Below are 20103 nucleotides of genomic sequence, written 5' to 3' on the forward strand. Positions count from 1 at the left end.
TAGCTTTTTTTATTACCTTAATAAAAGGAATAAAAAATAAGAAAAAGCTAGGTAGTTTAAAGCTAAACTTTACTAAAACTTAAGTATTTTAATAGTTAAAAAATATTTTTTAAATTATACTACTACTATAGTATTTTAACTCTTTAGCGCTAGTATATATTAAAATTAATATTTTTAAATTTATAATAATAGGAATTTTATTTTAACTTAATATAAAAAAGTACTATTACTTTATAGTTTTTTAGTTTTAGAAGTTTACTAACCTTAAGTTAAATTATAAAACTTTAAATTAAAAAATATTTATAATTATAAAGTTATTTATATATTAGTAATATTATATTAAAGAGATATTAAATCCTATAAAGGTTTTATTAAATTATTATAATTTATAAATATTTATAAAATAACTAAAATTATTTAGGTAATAGGCTTAATAATATATATATTTTTTTTTTTTTAATTTTATTATTAAGTATAAGTTTAAGAAAAGTAATTTTATAAATATATCTTTAAGGCAGCCTAATTATAAAAGTAAATCCTTTATAAATATATACCTTTTTCCTAATTTATAAAAAAAAATAGTTTAAATTTAATTTATATATATAAAAATATATAATTTTTCCTAAGTAATATAAAGTACTTTTATTCTTTAGTTTAAGTATAATAAGGCTTTTTTATTAAAAAAGGAACCTAAAGTTTATAATTAACTAAAAAGTAAACCTAAAGAAGCTAATTAATCTTTAATTAAAAAAAATAAAAGTAAAATTATACTAATACTTAAAAAATTAGTAAACTAGGCTATAGGAATAATTAATTATAAGTAATTATTTACTTAACTATTTATAGCCTAAAATATTACTAAAGAAATAGTATATAAGAAATAAGCTATAAAATTAACCCTAACTTTAATTAAATTATTATAAAATAAAAACCTAAAGTTTTAAAAATAAAAAAACCTTAAGACTAAGGTAAAGTAAAAATAATTAATTAATATATAATTTATAAATATACTAGGTATATTATATTATTATAATTAAATTTTTATTTTTAATAAAAATAACTTTAAGAAGGAATTACTATATATTTATTATAATAATCCTTTTATAAAGTATTTTAGTATTAACTAAACACTAGACTTATTATAGTATAAATTTTATTAATATTATATAAACTAAAAAGTAAAAAATTATATTTATACTTATATAATTTACTAAGGGAATATATTTAAAAGATATAAGCTATATAGTAAGCTTAAATCCTTACTAATTCCCTAGGGATTTATATAAAAGCTTTTAATAGATTTTATTACTAAGTTATTATTAACTAAGTTTTAAGAAAAAAAAGTTAATATAATTTTAGTAATTATAAACTATTTTACTAAGTTTTTCTTATTTTATTTTATATATATTATTATTAACTTAATAAAACTTATTACTTTATTTTATAAAGAAGTAAAGTTAAGGTTTAGTATACTAAAGGGTATAGTAATAAACTAAGGATTAGTTTTTATAAATTAGTTTTAGTTAAACCTATATTTTATATTTAAAATTAAATAAAGGCTTTTAATAGTATTTTACTTATAAATTAATAAATAAATAAAATAAATAAATTAAATACTTAAATATTATTTATATTATTTTATAAATAAAAAATAAATAAATTAGCTATAGTTATTAATTATAATAGTTTATATATATAATAAAGCTATAAATAGTTTTATAAAAATATTTTTATTTTAAGTATTACTAGGCTTTAAGCTAGAATTTTAAAATAGTATTAAAAATAATACTTTAAAAAAGAAAATCCCAGGAGCTTAAGAAAAAATTAGTAAATTATAATAACTTTATAAAAAAATAAAGATTTAATAATAAATTATTATAAAATATTAAGTAATATATTATAATAACTATTATTAAGAACTTAAGCTATATAGTAGTAACTTAATAGAATTATTAATAAAAAATCTAAAAATTAAGGAAGGAAAAAGAAAACTAATACTTAAATTTATTAAGCTATTTTAAATTATTAAGAAAGTAGGAAAATAAGTATATTAACTTACTTTTTTTAAAAAATATTTTTAATTTTATAATATATTTAATATTAGTTTTCTAAAGCTATAGGTATAGTAAAAAGGAGATATAACTAAATTATTAATAATATTAAATCTAAAGAACCTCCTTAATAAATAGAAAGTAAAAGAAATAAAATTTTATTAAAAAAAAAAAAGTATTATTTACTTTTTAATTAAATAAAAAAAGTAGTTAATAAAGTATAATTAATAAATTTTTAAAAAAAATATAGAAAACTTTTAAAGCTTAATAAGCTAGTATTATATAATATAAGTAAAAAGGATTTAAAATATTAAAAAAGTAAACTTAAAAATAAGCTAATAAGGTTAACTTTAAAAAAATAAAGAAAAACTTAAATATTAATTTATAAAAAAAAGTAATTAAAAGGCTTTATAAAAATTACTAAAATTTTCTAGCTTATACTTAAGACTTTTTTAATAAGGCCTAAGGTTATTATAATATACTACTAAAACTAGTTTATATTTTTTTAAAATTAAAAAGAAAGCGCTTTTTATATTTCTCTTATATTTAGTTAAGAAAACTTATATTATTTACTAAAAGGTTTAAATAGGCCTTAGTAATTATAACTATAGTAATTTACTAAGAAGTATACCTTAAGTTATTAATATTTAAGTAAAGTATTTTATAATACTTTTATTACTTAATTATTTTTTTTTAATATTATATCTTTATATACTTCTTAATAATAGTAAAAAGCTAAGGTTAAGTAATATATTAGTAAAACTTTTATAAAGAATTAAAAATATTTAAGTATTTATAGCAGGGGGCGTATATTATATAAAGTAAGGAAATTTCTATAATAAAAGCTATTAGTGTTAGATTATTAACTAATTATAAGCCTTAAGGCCTTTAATAATAGTTTTTTTTAAGCCTAAAATTCTATAGGTAATATAGTAAGTTTAGTTAAAGTAATTAAATATTTTATATAAATTTACTAAAATTATTATAAATTCTATATATTATATATATAAAAACTTAAGGCTAATATTAGCCTTATTAAAGTTATTTAACCTAGTTGTATTTATATAGTTAATAAAAAAATTAAGAATATTTAGCTATTAGTATAATTAAAAGGCTATATACTTAAAAAAGGCTAGAGGATTAAACTAAAGTAAATTATTAATAAAAATATAATAATTTTATATTCTTAATTTTTACTTATAATATATAGTTATTTTTATTATAAATATATTAAAAATATTATATAGTACTAAGTTTAAATTAAATATAATTAATTAAGGTAAAGGTATTAGGGCACTTTTCTAAGGGTTTTTTTAGCTTATTAAAGTTAGCTTAAAGGCTAACCCTAAGATAATATATATATTATAATTTATATATAAAAAATTATATATAATATAATCCCTACTTAATAAAAGTATTTATCTATTACTTCTCTTTAGTAATATAAAATAAAGCTATAATAATAATAATTAAGGAATAAAATAAGGTTTTATTAATAAAATATTAATAATTTATTATTATAATAATAAATTCTATACTAACTAAATTAAGTTTAGTAATAAAGTTAAAGAGATATAAAAAGTAAGAGGGAGTAAAGAAAAAATCCTTAGAGTTTACTTAAGGAGAATAGGGTAAAGTATATACCCTAGTATACTATAAAAATAAAAGCTTAAAATTATAAAATAATATACCTTACTTAATAATTAATAAGGTATAGCCTTTTATATAAATAAATTACTAAGGCCTAGCTTTTTAAAGGGGGGGATAAATATAATAGAATTATAATATTATATTTACCCTTATATATAATTTTAAATTTATTACTTTTTCCCTATATATTCCCTTACTAATCCTTTTTTTAAAAAAATTAAGTTTAAGTTTTTTTATATTAAAATACCTACCTTAATTACTATTTACCTAATTTACCCTATATTTTATAATATTAACTTACTTTTATAATTTTAAGAAATATTATATAAGTAAAAGTTAATAATATTATAATTACTAATATTTATAAAAAATAAAACTTTATAAAAGCTTTTAATATTTTACTTTAATAATAACCTTTTACTAAAACTTTAGTAACTAAAGACTTTAATATTAAATACTATAATTAATAAACCTTATACTTAGAAATATTTAAGAAATACTACTTAGTTAAATAGGCCTAAGAATATAGCCTTATATTACTAAATAAAATAAATATCCTTACTTATAAACTAAGTAATATTATAAACTTAGTTTATAATAATATTCTTTATATTATTATATTAATTAAAAAATATTTAAAAATAAGCTTTAATTACTTTACCTTTATTATTATTATTTTTATAAAACTTTAACTATATAAAAAAAATAAGTAAAAAATAATTATAATAAAAAATAAGTTTAATTACTTTTTTTTTATATTATTTTTTAATACCTTATCTTTTTTAAAAAAGGCTAAAACCCTTTAAGAATTTAACTACTTAGCCTAAGAGTTTATTATACTTTTACACTAAGTAATTAAGGCTACTAGCTATTTATTTAAGGGTTTCTTTAGTAATAAAGTATAATAAACTAAGGAATACTTAAAGAAATACTTTTTCCTTTTTATTATATAAAAAGCCTTTTTAATAAACTACTTTAAATTAATATAATAAGCCTAGGTTAACTTCTAAAATATTATTAAAGTAGTTAAGAAAGCTAGCTTTAGGGTATATATAAATAATATTAAAGCCCCTAGGGATATTTTTAAATTTACTTAGTAATATATATTAAAATATTATTTTTAACCCCCCCCTTTAGAATTTAATAAAACTATAATAATAATAAAAAAAAAAAAAGCTACTTTACTCTAAAGCTTTATTTTAAAAAAAAAAATTAATTAAAAATAATATTTTAGATTTATAGTAAAAGCCTATAGTAGTAAAAACTATTTTACTAAAGCTAATTATTTTACTTAAGAAAACTAAAGATTATATTATTAAAATTAGTAATATTTTCCTAGGGATTAATAATATTATAATTTATATATTAAAAACTACTTAACTAGCTATAGGTTTTATTATTAAACTTTTATATAAGGGATACTTAATTATTAGTTACTACCTAAAGCTTTTTAAAAATACTTAAGTTATTATAATTCTAAAGCTTAAAAAGTATAACTTTTTTATACCTTATACTTAATACTTTATTTCCTTACTTAATTACTTAAGTAAAGGATTAGAAAAACTTATTACCTATAGGCTAGCTTATATTATTATATAATATTAAATTTTTTACCTTAATTAAGCAGAGGCTTTTTTTAAAAAATTAATTATTAATTTTATAATTATTTTTACTTATTATATTAAACTTACTTTATTATAGGGACTTTTTATAACTTTTATTACTATTAATATAATAAAGGCCTTTAATATAATACTATAAAATAAGTTTATTAAATAATTAAGAAAGTAAGGCTAATTAGTTTTACTTATTTACTAAGTAAAATCCTTTATAAGTAAAAGGTTTATTAATATTAAGCTATAGGATTTTTTTTTTTTATTAAAACTTTTAAAATATAGCTTTTTATAAAAATCCTTTATTTTCTTAATTTTTTTCCTTTTATATATATAACTATTATATAAGGTTATTATTAATATACTTTAGCTAGGGTATATAAATAATACTAGCCTTTTATTTATAAAAAAAAGCTTATAGAAAAATATTACTAAAACTATTATTACCCTTTAGTTTTTAAAAAAATAAGATAATAAAAATAAAATTAATTTTAACTTAATAAAAACTAAAGTTATATATTTCTTTTATAATTATAAAAGTAACTTATTAATAATATATTAAGCAGAATTAAAAATAATAATTAAGGTAATATATTAACTAAGGGTTTTCTTAAACTACTGCCTTATTTTTAAAATATATATAAAATTATAAATTAAAAAGACTTACTAACTTATAAAATATCTTTTTAGCTTAGTTAATACTAAAAGCAGTTTATTTTTTATTATAATATATTAAAATATAAAAGCCTATATAAAACCTATTTTTTATTATAAGTCTAAGGTATAGTTTAGTAGCTTAAATACTTCTTTTATATAGAATTCCTAGTATATAATATTAGCTAGGATAAAAATAAATATATAAGTTATAAATAAAACTATTTAATAAAGCCTAAGATTAATTCTCTTAGTTTAAAAAATAACTTTAAATAATATATATTATTATAAAAGTATTATATTATTAATTAAATAACTTTTATAAGCCTATAGGCTTTTTTTTATAATATATCTATAGTTATTAAACTAATTATACCTTTTAGTTAAGTATTTACTAAATATAGTAATTAATAAATACTTAAAGGAGTTAATTTATAAAAATATAATTAAAAAGTTTTTATTAAAAAATTTTAAAATATTCTTTTTTAAGCTTTAATAAACCTTTATACTTTTCTCTTATATTTTATACTTAAAGCTACTTAAACCCTCCCTTACTTTATTTTTTTTTAAAATAATAAAAGGATTTAATAAAAATTATATTATTAAATAATTTATAATATAATAATAAGCCCTCCCTTTTAATATTATTATAATTTTTTTTAATAACTTAATAAATAAAAATAATATATTTAATTATAAATATATTATAATATAAAGTACTAAAATATTTATAAAAGAATATAATTAACTTAATTAAGCAGAGGTTTTTAATATAAAGGTAGTTAAGGTTAATAAAAAACTTTAAGCTATTATAAAAAAAACCCTAGCTAATTTAATATTTTATTTTTATATTAATAATATATTAATAATTATAGGTTTTTAAAATACTCCCTTTAAATTTTTATAAGCTATTTTCTTTAGTTATTAATATAATATAGCTAAGGTTTTAATAACCTTAAAATAGGCCCTTAGCTATAGTAATATACTTAAAAATAAAAAGGCTAATAAGCTTATTAAAATAAATATTATATTACTTTAAGTAAGTCCTTCCTTAACCTTTTTTATTTTTATTAAATAATAAGCTTAATAAATACTTATAAATATATTATAAGTATAGTAAAAAACCTTAGCGCTTTTCTTATATAAAAACCTAAACTTATTTATTTTAATTAAACTACTTAATAAACTTACACTTCCTTAATCCTTACTTTATTAACTATTAGCTATAAGGTTAAGTTATAAAAACTTTGCCTTATATTATAAATAATTTAACTATATTAATATAAACTTAAATTACTTATATAAGTATTAGAAGACTTTTAATTACTTTTTTTATTATTATAAAGTTCTTAGCTATCTTAAGTATAATTAGTAATTATAAAATAAGTAGTTAGTTTTTATAGTAATTAAAAAAAAATTTAAAAAGTTTATTTAACTTTTATTTATATTAAGCTTTTTTTAAAAAATCTATTATAAATAGTTTTTATTTAAAAAAAAAAAATATAAAAAAACCTTAACTAAAGTATATAGCGCTATAAACTATTTATAAACTTTTTATATTTTCTTTTTTTTATTTTATAAATAAAGTAAAGTATAATAAAAAGCTAGTTATATATTAATATATTAAATAACTAAAATAAAAATAAAAGTAATTAGTAACTTAGATTTTTTTTTATACCCCTATAAGAGATATATATTTTTTTATATAATATATATTACCCTATAGACTTATAAAAATATAAGGAAATAGGGATATTAATTAACTAATTATTAATATAATCTAATAGCTATTAGGGAAATTCCTTATGTAATTATTATATTATAATTAGCTCTCCCTTTTACTAGTTAGCCTAGCACGCCCCCTGCTGCACCCAGCAGCCTGATTAATTAGTGGTTATAAGCGTAAAGTAATATAATAATAATAATAACAACAACAACGGCGCTAATGGAATTTGTTCCTATTTTTATGCTGGCGTGAATAACAAACGAGGTGGAACAACGTGTTGCTGGCGCGCTAGTGGCACTTAGTGGCCGGCGGGTCACAAAAGTCACGATCCATGTCGACGATCGGCCCCCAGCGACGAGATCAAAGTTGAGCCTTTGCAACCGCCACCGGGGGCTAGCAGGGATTGGCTGCTTTGGGGGCGTCTCTAGCGGTTCGTATTGAACAGAGAGTGCAGGTGGCTTTTGTGTTCGCTGTCCAGCTGAGGGTTGTGGTTCCATGGAGGCATCAATTGCATTCTCGGGTCAGGCACTGACTGCAGGTCGACATGGATGGGTCCAGCCGTTAGTGATTGATACTACTGCGCTTGCACTGGGCATCAGCGACAGGTGCGCTAAAAAGCTAGCGCCATCAGTGGGCATCTCCCACCGCACGTCCCCACGCAGCGGCCCCAGCCTGTACGAAGCGCTATTGCTGCTAAACTCGCACTTCAACCCAATGGCCTCACCTCACGTTCTCCGTAGGGGTCCCTCAGAACAATATCCATCGGCGAACCCCTGCAAAACCCGACAATCGTCTTCGCTTCGCTGCGTGCCCTCAAAATCCCACCTGCCCAAAAGCACCAGCGCCAGGCCCAGGAGCCGGAATCACACTCTCTGTGGGCTTCTGCTTACTCCCGACTCCGTTAGCACTGCCTGCAGGGTCGCACCGTCGACCGGTGAGCCAGGGACCGGAACTGGACTTGTCACTCTCGAATACGGATCCCAAGCGCGTCAATCAATCGTCCGACTGCTTTCAAGTTGCCGCCTGCTCAGCTGGCGTGGTTCGTCTGCTCGGCTTATTGGGCCACCTCATCGCCTGTGTCTCAGCTTTGCACACCACACTGCCCCAAACCTTGCTTCCCCAGCTCGTATTGCGGGCACCAAGGGCGCTGGCTTGGTTTTTGGCGCCTCCTTTATCCGCTCGCTCCCGGTCCTTAGTTTGCTAGAGCATGTTCAATTAGTCGGGCTTGATTTGCGTTGTGACCTGTACGAGACGAGTCGGCACAGTACTGACTGAGTCGAGTCCTGGGCCAGAAGCTCGGATTGCCAAACGTCGTCTTCGCTTCCACCAGCCCCCACGTGCATTTGTCGAATGCTTCCTCAAAGGGCCAACGCCCAACCGCTTTTCTACCGAGGGCAGCTCATGCATGTCTCCGTTGGATGATTTTTTCTCTCTCCTTCTTCTTCTCGCCTTCCATCGTCACTCGTTTCCACAGCGGATGAGCTCTGTGCTCGAATCGAATCGCCCAACATTCGTCTTGATACGGTGCTCGTGAGAGTTGGTCACCCTGGGACCTCAGCAGAGGCGCATGCTCGCGGTCGTGCGCCAGCTTATAGTCTTACCAGCCACATCGTAGCCACTGACGGAGTCTCTCCCTTGTGCTGCCTTGCCAGCTCTCGTCCTCGGCCCTCTATTTTTACACACATTCCGTCCATTTCGTCGGGCAGGATTTGCCAAAGCGCCCAACTCGCAGCTTGGCCATCATGTCCAACCACAAGACTCGACCCGCTCGCTCAAACAGCTTGCAGCGCATGCTCGAGCTCGAGCGACGCTACATGGTAAGAGCGGTCTCCTGTCGCGTTGCACTTCTCAGCCAGATGTCTCCAAGAAGCCCCATGGAAGCTAATGCTCTCTCTTGTTCGTCCAAATGTAGCTTGAGCGTCTTCAGACCTCGCAACCAAATGCGCTGTCCATCAATTCAGCTTCCATAGCTGCCGTTGTCTCCAGACCACCACCTTCGGCATCGAATCGCCCTGCAGTTCAGGTTCACCGTATTGAGGCGGCTCCTCAAAAAGATGCTCCAATGGGCGCCAACATCGCCAAAGAGAGATCGCCGGTTGCTCAAATAGTTCCACTGACCATCAACGTCAGTTCTCCCAAACTCAAATTGGATTTTGCGCCCGAGATAGACAACAACGCGCAAAGAGCCGCTGTGGTAGTGCATAACCACTCTCCACCTGTGGACAAGCCCGCCCTCAAAGCTGTTTCTTTCGATGTTCCGTTAAGCGATGAAGATGAACGGAGGTCCATTTGCCAGTCACCAAGCTGGGAAGCATATGGTCGTCGCAAGAAGAGTGATAAAAAGGATAACAAGAAAGAGCTGAAGAAGGAACAACTGAAGAAGGAAGAGGAGAGAAAGGAGCAAGAGCGCAAAGAACAGCTGAAAAAGGAGCAGCTGAAAAAAGAGCAGCTCAAGAAAGAGCAGCTTAAAAAGGAACAGGCGGAGAAAGAACAGCGAAAAAAAGAGCAGCAGAAAAAGGAGCAGGAGAAGGCATCGAAGCGGGAAAAGGAGGAATCCGCGCTCAGGAATGCTTTAATTAAGAAGAAGCGCTTGAGCAAGCAACCTCCCCCTTCTTCGTCGTATGCCTTGGAGCAGGCGAATCGCTCATCAGCGGCACAGGCAGCTGCCAGAGATAAGCAGAGACCTTCGAGTGCGCTAGAGTTTACCAAAGATGACGCGCCAGTCCGCCCTCATCACAGGCGATCCGGCTCTTTCACCTCGTATATCATGTCGCCGTTCGAGTCTCGCCGGGCTTCCGCTGACACTGCTCGCGCTGACACTGCTCGCCCCAACGAGACGGGCTTCATCGGTGGCATCAAGTTGGAGATTCAACGACATGCGGCCAGCCAAAAGACCGCTGAGCCACCTGAGAACATGGACGAGTCTCAAATCCATCCGGCACTGCGAACCAATAACGCTCACAATCAGAAGTGGTCTGCACCTCCAGCGCGGCCAGTCCCCGAGTCCCAGCGCCGAGTTTATCCTCCCATCACTCGACACCCGGCTGCAGCGGCCAAGACAAGATCTCTTATTTCGTCTGCAGAGATGGAGGCTCAGGAGACCGGGACAATGGAGAGCAAATGGAGAGCCTTTGTGGGTCTGAAATCAAAGGACTCGGCTGAACCATCAAAGACGACTGCCCAGCAAGACAAGTCAAAGAAGCCTGTAATAACTAACGAGGCAACCAAATCCGCATCCGCATTGCCACCACCCCAAACCAGTGCAAACGCAGGATTAAATGCCGATACACGTCCTCAAACGGCCGGTCAAAACGCCCTTCAACCAGCCTCACCTACCGGCAACGAGAACCAAAATACAAAGCCCAAACTCAGCGTATCTACAAGCGATCTCCTTCCAAGCGGCGCTGTTACTGTGCAGCAGCCAGCGAAAGAGAAGCTAAGCCAAACCAATCTTGCTCGGATTTCACGCGAAGGCAACGGGGCTGTCAAGAGTGGCAATGCTCAAGATGCAACCCTCGCGACGACATCTTTGCCTCCTGCACCGCCCCGTCGAAGCTCAAAGCGGAACTCCATGGTGAGTTTAGATGGCTCAGTGTCATCCGTGTCATCTCCACGCACGCCAAGACCTGGTAGCTCTGAGTCTGCCAACAGCAATCATGGTCTGCCTGGCAGGCCCAAGCAGGTCGCAAACAATGCGTCTGGAAACACTGAGCTGAAGAGCGGCGGGGCATCTCTCCAAACTACTCCACGAGAGGCTGGTCGCATCGCCAAGGGTCAAAAGCCAGACCCGATAGAGATTCCGACGTGGGAGGATATTCAATCCTCCGTCATGAAGGTCATCGACACCAAGGTATCGCTATCTCCAATCCGTAAATCTCACGGATCCCTTCGGGATGATAGTGATTTTACTGTTCGCCGTCTTACGGACGACTCAGTTCCAACGACATCGACTGATGATGATTCGTCTGACGATTTCCATTCGCCATCAATGCCTGGTACGCCTGACACCTCCCGACCTCAATCTGAAAAGGGTCTCCCCCCCATGACGCAAGATGTTGAGAGTAAACGAGTAGCGACACCTCGCGCCAGGAACGGTTCCACGAGTCCGGTCAGACAGCCGCTTCTCCTCCAGATTGGGGGTGGTGGCTTCTCAAGCCCACCCAAGAACACACGGCCCGTGGGAAATACCAGCACATCGAGTGTCGTCATTTCCACCAAAACCATTGCCGCGGCTACAGGACAGACTGCTCACCGCCGGTCTCAGTCGGACGTGGATGCGATAACTGGAACTGATTTTCTGCCGAAATTGAAGCACCAGCCCCTGAAGGCCGTGGAACATGTGTCAGTGCCAAGGCAACACTTCCCTTCGACTGCGCTGCTCTCTGGAGAGGAAAAGGTAAATGGCAAACTTCAACTAGTTGCTTCCCCGTGGCCTGCTTCCTATCTGGAGGAAGCTCGCAAAGCTGCTCCCCTCGCTCCGCCTCCTCAGGTGCTAGGATCGCCACGTCTTGGTCCCAAGGTCACGCCGCCATCTTCGATCCGGAGCCAGCCATCCCCCACTACTGACCTTGCGCCGACCAAGGCGCCGCGACACACAACTGGCTCACCCGTCGGCGGCGAGCCGATTGCCAAAATGTTTGTGGAGTGTTGTGGATGCAAATATTACCACGACATGCCCAGCAACATCTATGAAGCCATGGCCAACCCAGAGGCTGTTATTCGACCAAGGGGAAACGTCGGATTCACTGGCGCATTATCCATGACGGTGAAGTGCCCGTGGTGCTTCCACGAGATGAGCACCAAGTGCTGCGCTGGCTATGCCGCCATGGTATATGTGAAGGAGAGGCTGCATTAGTGACGATACTGCCGCCTATCCCATTCTTTCCCATTCTTTTTCTTCTTCTGTTCATAACAACCCATTTACGATGTTACGATTTGTTTCCCACTAAGATTGAGCTCCTGCAGCAAATGTCTCTTTCAAAATAATGAACCAGGGTTGGAGGCAGCTATCAGCTGATGTTCCATCCCAGCTCGTTTTTCTTCTCTGATTCCCTTCTCGTTTCCTGCTTATAATGATTATGATTATGACGATGTACAAAAGTCAAAAAGATGATTGTGGACTTATTCTAATTGTGAAGCTTGTTTGGATTTTGGTTGCTGATTGTTGACTATCATTCAACTATTTACGACCTCTTTCATATATGCACGGGGGAGTTTTCTTGTTCTTGTACCTGATGATTTAGAGGGGGGCGCTATTTATGTTGCAAGATGCGGGCGAGCTTTGGCCCAGAGTTAGCAAGAATGAGATGACAAATATATCAAATGATACCTCGCAGCCATAGTGCCCTCCATCTACGTGTGTACCAACCAATCATAGATACTCCCTTGATGAAGACGTTACACAGCGTACGTCCTGCGTAGGTCGTGGTTTCGCTGCTGCACTTCCGACACCTTTCTGGCCAAATCCAAGTTTGTCGAGCGCAGGGCTCCCATTGCTTGAGTAGCTCGATCGAGCTGACCGTCTAATAGTTCCTCCCTCTTCTCGAGGATCATGACCCGGTCTTCTAGAAACATCAGTCTCGAGTGGAGGCTTACGTCGTATTCCTGGAGGTCCAGGATGTGGTCGCTGCTCTCAGCTGCATTCTCTTGCGTCATGGTGCCACCGGTGTCGGCTAGGCCCTTGATGAAGCTGTTTTCGGTGAGCACTTCGATGAAGGGCTTATACGGCATCTTGGCCTGGAGACGGAGAACGTTGTAGACCTGGTCGGCGTAGCGCACGGCAAAGGCCCAGAGATCGGGGCCGATGTCGTGGGTCATGGGCATGTTGCTTAGGGGCTCGACGGCGGAACGGTTGAGGCGAGGCCAGATGTCGTTGTGGGGGCGGACAGGGCCTGGTTGTTCGTTTGTGAGCTCTGTTGATGGAGGGGGAAAATCAATTGCCCTTTGGTTAGAGGTTTTTTGTTCTTTTCTTTTCTGGGTGGGTTTAGGTAGATATGGAGAGGAAGGGGGAGGACGTTACTCTGACGAAAGTATTCTTCGCGGAAGTCGAAGAGGAATGATTGGATGCTCCAGTGGGTGTTGCGATCCATGCTGAGCACGGTCTTGAGGACGTCGGCGAGCTCCTCTGTGAAATCTGCTGGAGGTGAGGTGGTGATGTGGTGGCACAGGAGGTCCTCGAGGTCCTGTACCACGCTGATGAAGTCCTTTGGCATGGTGATGGAAGGATGCGGATATGCTAAGAGATGAACCAACCGAATGCCGGGCGAGGTAGGAAGAAGGGTTGCCTATATAGTAGTGTGTATGTTTGGTGGTGAAGGAGAAGAGTCGAAGAGGGTGATTTGAGGCATGGAGTTTTTTTTTTTGTTTGGGAAGAAATAGGAGGGAGAAGTGCTGCTGTAACTGATGCACTGCAGGTGCTTTGAGAGTGCCCCTGGGCAAATATGGACAGTGCTTTTAGCTCCTGTGAATGGAGTGCTTCTGACGGGATAAAAAACGAATGAAAATAAAGCTAATGTATTCTTTTTCATCCTGTCTAAATACTCTGTTGTTAAATTTGAAGTGATCCTTGGGCTGTGTCACCCGCGTGTGACTTGTAAGGTCTGGTGGCTTCAACGGTTCGCTTAGGGAACGTTTAATTGATGTAGATAGAGGGTCACTGCTGGGCTGGGAGCGAGCATTGTGTGATAAGGCGGGACAATGGGATGACGCTTTTCTTGATAACACTTGCATGGTTTCTGTTCTTATTGGGGCGGAGAAGAGAGGTATCTTGGTTCCATCTTTGGTGAAAATGTATTAATGTGAACTGACTGCCCAATAGCTAAGTGGATGCGGAGTATCGGGTAACGACGTGATGAAATACGTAATATGTTTCACCGGGCATCTGTCGCTGCTGTTTCTGTCACCCTCACAAAATTGAAGCTATTTACATGCGCCTAAACTGACGGAACTCTCCGACGAGTGGATGGTCAACGGCGCCGCGGCTAAAGCTCGTATGTGTGCTAACGAAACGATAAGGCGAGACGATGCATTCTTTGTACGTAAACTGACATAACTAATCTGGTAGAATTTATTTCTCCGATGCCGTCCACTTTTTTTTTTGTCTTCTACGAGTTATAACTTCTACCGCAATCCCATGTCCCACGCCCACTTTATACTGTTCCAACGCTATTCTGCTTTTTGAGCCTCGGGATTGATGAATGCGTCTATCATCATAAGCACAGACTGCAATGAGCTCAAAGGGCTCGGCTGACGCATCAAAAGGTGAGAGAGGCATTCTCGCCCCAGGTTTGGTCTTGATGCAGCGCTGATTTGCTTTCCCCCCCAAAGGCTGCCGCACTTGCATGCGGCGACGCATTCGATGTGACCTCGGTCGTCCGGCTTGTTCGAAATGCATCAAGAAGGGCCTGAGCTGCCCCGGATACGGGCGGCATCTTCGCTGGGCTGATGGAGTGGCGGTGCGAGGGAAACTCAAGGGTCGGAGACTGCCTGTGGCGGGCTCGATGGCCATGGAACTGGCGTTACCGACAATCGAAGAGCCCGTTCCTCTTCCTCTTCCTCTCGCTGCTCCGGCGCTCGCTCCGGCACCCTCTCCTATTTCTGGAGCCCTCCAGGTTATGGGACAGACGGCTGTCAGCATTAACAGGGCCATTGAAAGCACCTCTGCAGGCACGGACTTGTTGAACTTTACGCAGTGGGCGTCTTCGCCGGAGATCATCGAATACTACGACAAGTATCTGGCGGGCCGGATGGTATGGATCGACTCGGATGAAAACGACTATCGGCGGCGCATGTTGCCCATGGCTGCCAATGCCCCAGGCCTTCGTTTTGCCATTGCCGCCTTCTCTCTCTACCATGGGCCCATGAAGTTTCCGAGCCAGCTAGCCCGGTACCATGAGGAGGCGAGAGACGCATGTTTGGAAGTCCTCCAAAGGCAGCTTAGTGAAATGAACTCCCGGGTTATCGGCGGAGCGGAGCTTAATACGCGAGCCGATGTTGCCAACGCAGAATGGATGCTGGCCTGTATCCTTGTGATTGCGAATTACGAAATGGCAAAGAATCACTCCGAGGCTGCTGAAGGCCATCGACTTGCGGCAAGGAGAATCGTCAACGTATTTGGGCAGCACGAGGCGTGTACCAAGGGCCTGTTTGCGTTCTTGAGGAACCAGCTCGCAATCCATGAAGTGCTCGGCTCTTGCACGTCCTTCGACTTGGCCGATGTCGCAGAAACCATTCTTCCCACGCCAGGCTCCGGTAGCCATGTGCTGTTCTCCGAGTACCTTTCTTTTCTGCATCAAATCACGCTGGCTTCGCGACGGTCCATGGCCGTGAACGAGGCCATTGACGTATCGCTCTGGCCCGAGAGTTTTACCATCATCGAAGTACAATCACGCTTCGAGCAGGCAAGAGGCCAGACACTGATGATTGCGGGGAAGCTGCAAATAAACCCCCCGGTTGTGCGCCGTGACTTTATAAGGCTGGTGGACATATACCACCACGCTGCCGTCGTTTATGCGTACAGATGCCTGGGCTACGCGATTCCCAGTAATTTCGATTGGCTGGCTTCCGTTACCAAGCTGTTTGACCAGCTAGATCAGATTGAGAATATCTCTCTCTGCATTCAAAACCTCCCGTGGCCGATATTCATCGCGGGCACGGAGTGTCATGGCGACACGGAAAGGCAGCACAAGGTCGCCACAATTCTCGACAAGACCATCAGAACGACGGGCTTTAATCAATACGAAACCATCCGGAGCTTTTTAACCGCCTTTTGGAGTGGTACAGAGCCAAACTGGCTGCCGGTTGCACAACAGCTGCAAGCGAATGGACTTAGAATCCTTGTTGTGTAAAGCATTAAGAGAATTGTTCATCAACGCTGTATACTACTCCTATCTGCGGATTGTTTCTTCGTCCAAGACGTTGAATATCTCCTCCATTGGGTCCTTATACTTGTATAAGCCCAGCGCTGGTGGGCAGAGTCCATACCCGAGAAGACGCAACAATTGCGGTGAGAAACCTCGATCCTTTGCTACCTCTGGCGGCAATTCCAAATACTGATTCTCTTCTTGCCTTAGGGTTCCTTTACACATGAACACGCCGATTGTCTCACGTGCGTCGTCCCTAATACGGTTGAACATAGGTCAGCATCATGATTCCCATTGATGGGAGTTGCCCAGGAAGGTTTCAAGGGGGATCGTACTTGGTGACGTTTGCGCCTCCTGCGTGATATACGTTGCCAACGAAGATGGCTGCGTCTCCGACTTCGAGTTCTGCCGAAATGGTCTCCTCGTCGAGCGGGCACCTCTCCGGTCCCCATAGGTGGCTTTTTGGGATAATGACCGTCGCGCCATTCTCCTTTGTCGTCTTGGACAATGCCTGCAAATGACCACGATTGTCAGCTCGGGATTCATGCTGTCATTTAAAGGACTCAAGGGCCAGGCAAATACCGTGACGCAGCCCAGCATGACAGGCATATCGCAGTTTCGAGTATGATAGTCGGAGTCGTCCCTGTGGAGAGGCTGTTGCTTGCCGCCGGGCTCGACGCGGAAACCTACGATACTCGCAATCTGTGGCTTTGCTGCCACGCTCTTTTGCTCTTGGCCCTCCCAATAGGTGTATCTGCTGGTCAACATGGCCTCTGCGACGGACTGAAAGAGCGGGTTCACTACCAGCTTGGCGCTGGAAGGTGACTGAGCAAGGATGCCATGAGCACGCTTTGTTGTGCTGGGGAAGAAACCAGCGGGATCCGGCTTGTCTGCGTCGAATATGGGCTTGAGATCTTGCTTGATCTGGGCACAGAGGGACTTGGGGAAAAGATTCTTGACGATTACGGCGCCATCCCTCTCCAGGAGGGAATGGAGCAGGGTGGTATTTGTGGCCGGGTCGTCAGCATGGAGGGTGGTGATTTCCTTGCCGGCTTCGGAGGGAAATGTGTCTGTAGTGTAATGCTGAGTGCAGGTCATTTTTCTCTTCTTCAAAGATGGATGCATGGCTTACTAGCACAGCAGGCGATGGGTTTGAGAATAGTTCAGATCGATAGAGGGACAGAGATCTACTTGTTTGAAATCAAGGCATGCGGTTCCCTTTTTTATCCTCGTCCAGCAGCCCACCATGTCCATCAAAACGAGGCATCTCGGGCTTGGGCATCTCGTCTGCCCGCTCTAAGCTTCCATCGGAAGCCTTCTTGGGGAAATATCCAGAGAAAAAAGACGCTGCCGCCTTGCCAATCCAAGCAATTAGATCGAGAATGACAAGCCAGAGCCTGGCGAGAGGACGGGGGTGTATATCCGAAAACCCAAAGAATAAAGACGACGACATCGGACCCCCAGACGAGAAACTACCACCATGGCTTCCCCGAGAACTATCTTTGGCTAAAATTATAAGGTATATGTAGTAGTTGTAGTTTGGTTCCCCAAGAGGGGAAGATTCGATGGCCCGGAGGGCGTTCTTGTTCCCCGGCGATTTGCTTCTCCGGATAGTAACCTGATGTGGTTAGAGAGGATAGAAGAAAGTGCTCCGCTACATGGGGGGATTATTGGAGAAAACAAACCCGGGCGGAGAACATACGATGATGATGGGGGTAAAACTGTTGATGAGTGAATGTGTTTTTTTTTTGTTATGTGATGTGATGTGTGCTGTTTCACTGGTATGCCCGATCCACACGCAGCCCGTATTTTCCCATCCGGTGTACCGGAACATACAACTATGATAACGAATATGCTCGAGATGTTTCGGGACGCAGATACAGTAACTCGACTTGTTCCGTTTATTAGGGACCGGAATGTTACAGAATCTCCTCAAAATCTAATCTCAATGAACGGTCAGCTTCATACCTGGTTCAATGACTGTAAATGGCTCTCAAGCCAATAGAAGAGACAGGAAAGGGCGTTGTAGTCCAGTTGCATTGGCGAACTCAGGCCAGATTCAGATGTTACCAGAGATGATTTCGATATCTTGAGGAGGCCAACGAAGATCGAAAACGGTCAGTTTTGGGGCCATGTGCTTGCTTGAGGCTTGTTACAGGCCAGACTTTTGAATTGCAGTCAGAAACCCCAGATCATGTGCCTAGTTTTGAGCTTCTCAAGTTGTCATGGGATCTCCCTCGTTGTAGCCGCAATATGTGGCGCCGGTAGAGAACCTTGGGACCCGTCGGACGATGATACGGAGAAATACATGGATTGCTATAGCGAAGACGAGGCTTGTTTCTCAGTTTCGGGAGAGAACAACTGTCCCGCCGTGTTGCGATGGGGAGAAGAGGTTGAGAGTGGCATTGAGATTGAAAGTGATATCGAGATGGAGACCGAAGAAGAAGGACAGCCTGGTGAAGATTCTGAGGGACCCTCTTAGAAACAGGGGGCTATTCTACATCATCAGGTCAGTACTAGAGAAAGTATCGTATCTTTAGTAGCAGATATTAGAGAAACTACTGATAGTAGCGGATACCGAAAGCATCGCAGCAAGAGTCGAAGATAGTGTAGATGGTAATAACAACAGCAAATACCACTTGGGTAATAAGAAGGTATGATCTAGCCAGAGTAGCCAAAGTAAGAGACACATGAACAGGTTCTTCCTTACAGAGTCGTATTGAATTTTAAAAAAGAATCTCTCTTTTCTCTCCATCGGCACTGACCATGCGTCTTGTCTTCCTCCATCTTTGATATAATGTATATGCCGTCACATCCCTGTCCATTTATTTCAGAAGGGTGCTTGCAATGACTCACCTATACCTTACCTCGCGCTGTGTTCCAAAGGAGCGTTAAAATTGCTGTGAAATGCAAGCGCTAGATCCCGTCTACGCATATGCATTTGCAAGGATTCTGCATGTAAGGAGGTCACACAGCAGAACAAGTCGGATTCATGGGAACCGGCTACAGACAAGGCCACAGCGAAGTGAAAGGATGATGCATTTTGCCCATTGCGACGGCTATTCAAGATGGCCGCGAAACGCTCTCAAGAAGACGTCATGGAAACAGGAAATTGAATCGTAGCCTCTTGCTCAACTCCCAAATACCAATGCATTATTTTAGACGCTTCTCCCCCAACCGGTTATTATTTCTGTACTTTTGTAGTATCTCTGTTCCATCCACCAACGACCCCGGGGGGGCTTAAAAATGCTGTGAAGGGGGCCATAACATCACCAAAATCTTACTGGTCTTATCCCACACCAAGCAACAGCCTCCACAAAGCTATAAATAGGCTGAAAACAGTCTCGGGGAGACTTAAAAATGCTGTGAAAGACCCACACGTTTTCTGGCTGGTGAGGCTGCTTCTTCACATGATAGGCTGGTTAGGTTATGTCGATTTTTTTCAGTCTGGAACCGAGAATGGCTAGCGAGAAGCCTACATAGTCTCCGGATGGATGAAAGTTGCAGTGAAAACTCATACCACGAGGCTAAGTAGCTTCCCTCATATC

The 20103-nt window shown here is 37.4% G+C and overlaps 4 protein-coding genes across 4 annotated transcripts; 2 read left to right on the forward strand and 2 right to left on the reverse strand.

The window, feature by feature from the left end:
- Positions 1-9436: 9436 nt before the first annotated feature.
- Triagg1_731 (uncharacterized protein) lies at positions 9437-12549 on the forward strand (the record flags this gene model as incomplete). The annotated part of the gene is made up of 2 exons (XM_062894430.1): positions 9437-9511; positions 9607-12549. The coding sequence occupies 2 exons, from the start codon at positions 9437-9439 to the stop codon at positions 12547-12549; spliced, it is 3018 nt and encodes a 1005-aa protein (XP_062759955.1).
- Positions 12550-13091: 542 nt separating this feature from the next.
- Positions 13092-13906, reverse strand: Triagg1_732 (uncharacterized protein; the record flags this gene model as incomplete). The annotated part of the gene is made up of 2 exons (XM_062894441.1): positions 13092-13606; positions 13714-13906. The coding sequence occupies 2 exons, from the start codon at positions 13904-13906 to the stop codon at positions 13092-13094; spliced, it is 708 nt and encodes a 235-aa protein (XP_062759956.1).
- Positions 13907-15034: 1128 nt separating this feature from the next.
- Positions 15035-16540, forward strand: Triagg1_733 (transcriptional regulator family: Fungal Specific TF; the record flags this gene model as incomplete). The annotated part of the gene is made up of 1 exon (XM_062894452.1): positions 15035-16540. The coding sequence occupies one exon, from the start codon at positions 15035-15037 to the stop codon at positions 16538-16540; it is 1506 nt and encodes a 501-aa protein (XP_062759957.1).
- A 39-nt stretch (positions 16541-16579) lies between these two features.
- Positions 16580-18255, reverse strand: Triagg1_734 (uncharacterized protein; the record flags this gene model as incomplete). Its single annotated transcript, XM_062894464.1, has 5 exons — positions 16580-16811; positions 16891-17066; positions 17138-17625; positions 17801-18173; positions 18241-18255. 5 exons carry the CDS (start codon positions 18253-18255, stop codon positions 16580-16582), a joined length of 1284 nt encoding a protein of 427 aa, XP_062759958.1.
- Positions 18256-20103: the final 1848 nt, after the last annotated feature.

The sequence above is a fragment of the Trichoderma aggressivum genome (genome assembly GCF_033847375.1).
Source record: "Trichoderma aggressivum f. europaeum strain CBS 100526 chromosome Unknown scaffold_002, whole genome shotgun sequence".
In the NCBI taxonomy this organism is placed as follows: Eukaryota; Fungi; Ascomycota; class Sordariomycetes; order Hypocreales; family Hypocreaceae; genus Trichoderma; species Trichoderma aggressivum.